The sequence below is a fragment of the Bombina bombina genome, chromosome 4, assembly GCF_027579735.1.
Source record: "Bombina bombina isolate aBomBom1 chromosome 4, aBomBom1.pri, whole genome shotgun sequence".
NCBI classification, from domain to species: Eukaryota; Metazoa; Chordata; class Amphibia; order Anura; family Bombinatoridae; genus Bombina; species Bombina bombina.
This window is the reverse complement of record NC_069502.1, coordinates 588978030-588983029: the sequence shown is the minus strand read 5'-3', so window position 1 is coordinate 588983029 and position 5000 is coordinate 588978030. Positions and strand designations below refer to the sequence as shown.

At 35.3% G+C, this 5000-nt stretch overlaps 1 protein-coding gene across 1 annotated transcript in view; it reads right to left on the bottom strand.

The window, feature by feature from the left end:
* Positions 1-2920: 2920 nt before the first annotated feature.
* Positions 2921-5000, bottom strand: part of PRDM13 (PR/SET domain 13) — a 5722-nt gene continuing 3642 nt past the window's right edge. Inside the window, exon 4 of the mRNA XM_053712080.1 lies at positions 2921-4419. Within this exon, the coding sequence (XP_053568055.1) occupies positions 2921-4419 (1499 nt within the window). The remainder of the gene's footprint in view (positions 4420-5000) is intronic.

The window sequence follows — 5000 nt, the reverse complement described above, 5'->3', positions numbered from 1 at the left end:
GATCTCAAACCCATTGAAAGAAACCCAACGATAAAAGTAAAAATAAAGTAATGTTATTAGAAATCAAACTTAGATATTGAGCAATTATTATATATTTACCTCATAATTTAGGTGCAGATTAAGAACAATATTAACATTTTACAAATCTTGTTCTGATGAATTTGATCCCTGATGACTCATATTTAGGGGTTTACTTCCATCAGTGAGGTTGTTATCCAGTAATAAGGCACTAACCATATCGAATACTTATTAGTCCAGTCTAAATGACATATCTGGACACTCACATTGGCTCTATTTTCTTTCTTGTTTTCATGTTCTATTTTTTTTGTCAGGTTAAATAATATTGTCAGAACTGTCCAGTATAAGGCAAAATATTTGAAACACCAGATTGAAATGTTTTTAATTATTTTTGTTTCTTATCAATATATTTAATATATATACATTATGTCCATTTAGAAAACTAAATGTAAAGTTGCCTAGCTGTCATATGTGAGGTAGAAGCCTTGCAACCTAAAGAGCTGTGTATCTTCATTAATAGTAAAAATCAGTGCTGGAAACTCAAGCTGTCCATCAGGCCAGTTGCTACATTACACCTCTTTTTGTTAAGTATCTGATATAATGAAACTACCTGTGGCAGATCTGGTTGCACAGGAGAAAAGGAACTAATTCTTAAGCAGATATTGAATTGCCAGTCAACTATTTAAAGGAATACTAAAGCTATTTTTTTTCATGGTTTAGATAGAGCATGCAATTTGAAGCAACATTCTAATTTACTTTTATATATTTTTTTCTACGTTCTCTTGCTATCTTTGTTTGTAAAGCAGGAATGTAAAGCTTTGGAGCCGGCCTATTTTAGCTTCAGCACCCTGAATAGCGCTTGCTGATTGGCGGCTACATTTAGCCACATATAAGCTAGTGTAACATAAAAATGGGCCGGCTCCTAAACTTCCTGATTCCTGATTTTTAAATAGCAAGAGAACAAAGAAAATTTGATAATAGGAGTAAATTAGAAAGTTGTTTAAAATTGCATGCACTATATGAAGCATTAAAGAGGGAAAAATGGGCTTAGTGTCCCTTTAATCCAAATAAGTTATTTTGTTTATTAAATCAGAAGTAAAAAAAATCCGATTGTTGATCATGAAATGTTGATGACTAAATGGGTATAACAACTACAAATGTAATGTTCCCTTTTTTACATTGAATTGCAGCGAATTGCTAATACTGTGTTCTATAAGATACTGATGTGCTATAGCCCTGCTATTTAGCATAACATTATCATTCTATAGAACACTTGCATTGCTGTAGTCCTCCATGTTCTATGTGTTTTTTTATTCTTAATTTGGAAGCTTTATGCACATTTTGCTTATATGTGTTACATACGAGAATTGTTTCTCCTTTTGCTAGTTAATGTGAAAAAACAGCCATTTATAATGTCCTGTACGTTTATGGAAATACATTATGATGGATCGAATTTATAGAAAATACAATTTATTCCGAAAATATTTTATTGACCGGACATTTGCAATATAATATATATGTCCAGTTCCTTTAACCATATAAAATAATATTTTAAAGATAATAGTTTTTAAATGTGGTGTGTACATTGAATTGCTATAAAATATTAAGGAGCTGTGATATATCCTACTTAAAAAAAAAAAAAAAAAACTCCAAGAATATATTATAATATTATTATAAATAAAGTAAAACAAATGCAGTTTTTACAAGACACAATGAAAAATAAAAAAAAAAATGCCAAATTAACCATTACAAAACAATAAAAAATAATGTTTTTTTCACTAGAAAAAAAATCTTTTTTTTTCCTTTTAAAATAATGAAAAGTCAAGGAACACATAGGAAATGTCTCCCATATATGGTCATTCAAATGTTTTGTTTAGTTTCTTGAGCACAGGCTGAAGTTTATTTTCAATAAAAAAATCTCATAACAAATTGGACCAAGACCAAATGACTAAATCCACTGTACATGATTCATTTTTATATATTTAAAAAAAAACAATCGGACATCACTTTCATTATATAAAAAATTATTTCTTAAAGTAGTATAATGGTTGTGGAATATTTTTAAGGTTAGCTTCATTTGTGTAAAAAGAGAAAAATACAATTACAATAACTTTACATATTACTTTACATTTATTCCGTAATTAAATTAACTGATTATCTTTCCATTGCCCATCAAGTAAACCTCATAGATTCAGTAAACATGGAACTGCCTCTTCAGTCCTTTTTTTAATATTAATGGAGCCTATTTTTTTTTTTATGAAAAGATAACAAAGCGCTAGCGAGCACTATATAATATATAAATAGAGATGATTGAAGAGTTGAAGAGGCAGTTACAGTTATAGTGTGTTTAGGATATATATATATATATATATATATATATATATATATATATATATATATATATATATATATATATATATATATATATATATATACATACAGCCATGGTGGTAGAATGAACCAACTTGCTTATTGAAGTGACACTATGGTAAACATATTGCATAAGGGGAACATTACAAAGGCACCATTTTAGTTTAGAATATGAATGGTTGCTTGGGCCCACAGATAGCAGGATATGAACACTGCAATGTGCAAGTGGTTCCATTAGACATTTGAAGTGAATAATTAAATTATACGGGGTTATTTATTGTCATGGTTATTAAAAAGTGCTACTTGGATCACATACAATTAAACAATCACACAAGTAAAAAGCACACAGCCTGAATCAACTTCCAGGTTGGAGTAGTTTGACATTTTACCAGTATTGTCCAAATCATTGACTTGTTTTTAAAATCACATAAATAGATGCAAACTAAACCAATAATTACTTTTATATGTACATGTGCATACATTTATATAAACATCCATTTAATTATAAAGCTATCTGTATGTATAAGAAGGATCAGTGGTCCTTGCTGTCCCCTGTTTCCTGGTCACTTTGCTCATCAGTAAAGCACACATCCACATCACTCTCATTGTCATCGCTCTTAGGCTCTGGTTGTGAGTATGAAGGGTCAGCTTGCTCCTGGTCCTTATTGCTGAGGCTCTGGCCTGGATGCCTGGATTTTACGTGCCTCTCCAAGTCCCTTCTCCTCACCAGAACTTTCCCACAATGCTCACAGCGGTAAGGAGTGTTGCCTTCTGCATGTAACCTGATGTGCTTATTTAGATTGCTAGGGTCCCCAAATGGCCTAAGACACACCTTGCATTTAAGTGGCTTGTAGCCAGTGTGAGTCCTCATGTGGATCTTCAGGCCATACTTGCGAGAGTAGAGCTTACCACAATAGAGGCATAGGTGCCCTTTCTTGGGTTTGCCAGTGCCTGGAGCCGTGCCACCTGTCAGACTGTCCATTCTGCCTGCCCTGTTCTTTTCTGCTGCTATCTCAGAAAGCTGGTGACTATGTATAGCTATCTCACGGTCTATACTGGTGGCAATAGAGCCCAGTTCAGGGTTTATTGCGGAACCTGCGTTAAAGTAGGACACTGATTCTGGGTACTTAATTAAATTGCTGAAATGAAACTTGAAGGGGTAATAGGGAGTGCTGTATAAGAGCTCCCCATTGTACACTGTGAAAGGCATAACTGGGATGTTACATTCCGCTGAGTATGACTTGATGCCTTCAAACTGAGGTATGGAAAATCTTTCAAAATGAAGTCCTGTTGGGGGCATCTGGTTATAGCGAGTGCTGGGTGAAAGGCTGGCATGAATTCCCCTCTCCACGTGCTTAAAAGCAGAGGATTCCTCTAAGTGAGAGAGTATAGGGAATCCCCTCAGGCCAGTGGTGCAGGATAGGATATTAGAGGGGGTATCCCCAGGATGCAAACATTTGGGGTGGTGGTGGTTGCCTACTAGCGTTTCATTTCCCGATCGATTGGGCTTTATGCTCCCAAGAAGTTTGCTGAAGCTACTAGCTTTATTGTCCTCCCGGGATGAGTCGACATGGGGTAATTTGGACAATCCAGCAGGCTTAAATGCAGATCTGATACCAGGATAAAATGCCATGCCATTCCCGCCACAGGCATTACCCATAATCCCAACAAACTGTCCATGGCTTCTTGCTGAGACACTCATATCCAAGGCTTTGTCCTGCTCATCCTTCCCTAAGGCTTTTTTGATTACCCCAATTTTGCCCATGGCCGGGGATAAGGAAGACTCCCTCTTAATAACCTCCCTGGTTGCTCCATTAGTCTGTTGGGAGCTGACTCTAAGAGAAGGATTCATACTGGGAATCCCCTCCAATATTTTGGGAGAAGTAGTGAACACTTCAGAGCTTCTAATTTGCTCATTATTTAGATATCCTCTGCTGTTGTTATGGGCACAGTGAAAGTGGATATGAGCTTTGAGGGTGTTTGGAAACTTAAATGTTCTCCAACAATACCAGCAAATGTAGCGTTCTTCCCCTGTAAAAAGACAGAAACATCTTTTTAAAGACCACAACCCAAAAGGAGAAATAAATAGTTTTATACAGCATATGTAGGTTTGGTGATCTGCAAATATCTAATAGATAATGTGCAAGTACCCTGATTAAAAAGTGTTGCAAAGTATATGACAAATGCAAATACACGTTCCATTCAAAACCCAAACACTAATTGCATCCCAATAAGTTAGGAGTCATTTCTCTAGTGATTAAAAAGTTAATGTACATCTGTATTTTGATCTTGCTGGACCATGTGACTGTCGTATGCTGATGCTGACTATGCTTCTAGTTAACCCTTGTCTGGTTTCTAGCCTGGGACAGCTGCTGTAATGAGATCACAAGAGCAGAGGGCATCTCTTTGCACTGGGATCTGGCCCATCTGTTGACATTAGGAAAATAAGTAGCGTATGTCTAGCAATTTAGGGCTCTGTTCAACAAAAAGACAGTCTAATGATTATTAGCTGTTACAAACAAAGGAAAGCAAAATAGTGTAGTCCCCACAGAACCCTTCTATTTGCAAAAAAATACAATGGTTATAGTGGTGAGAGTTCATTATACCGCCTC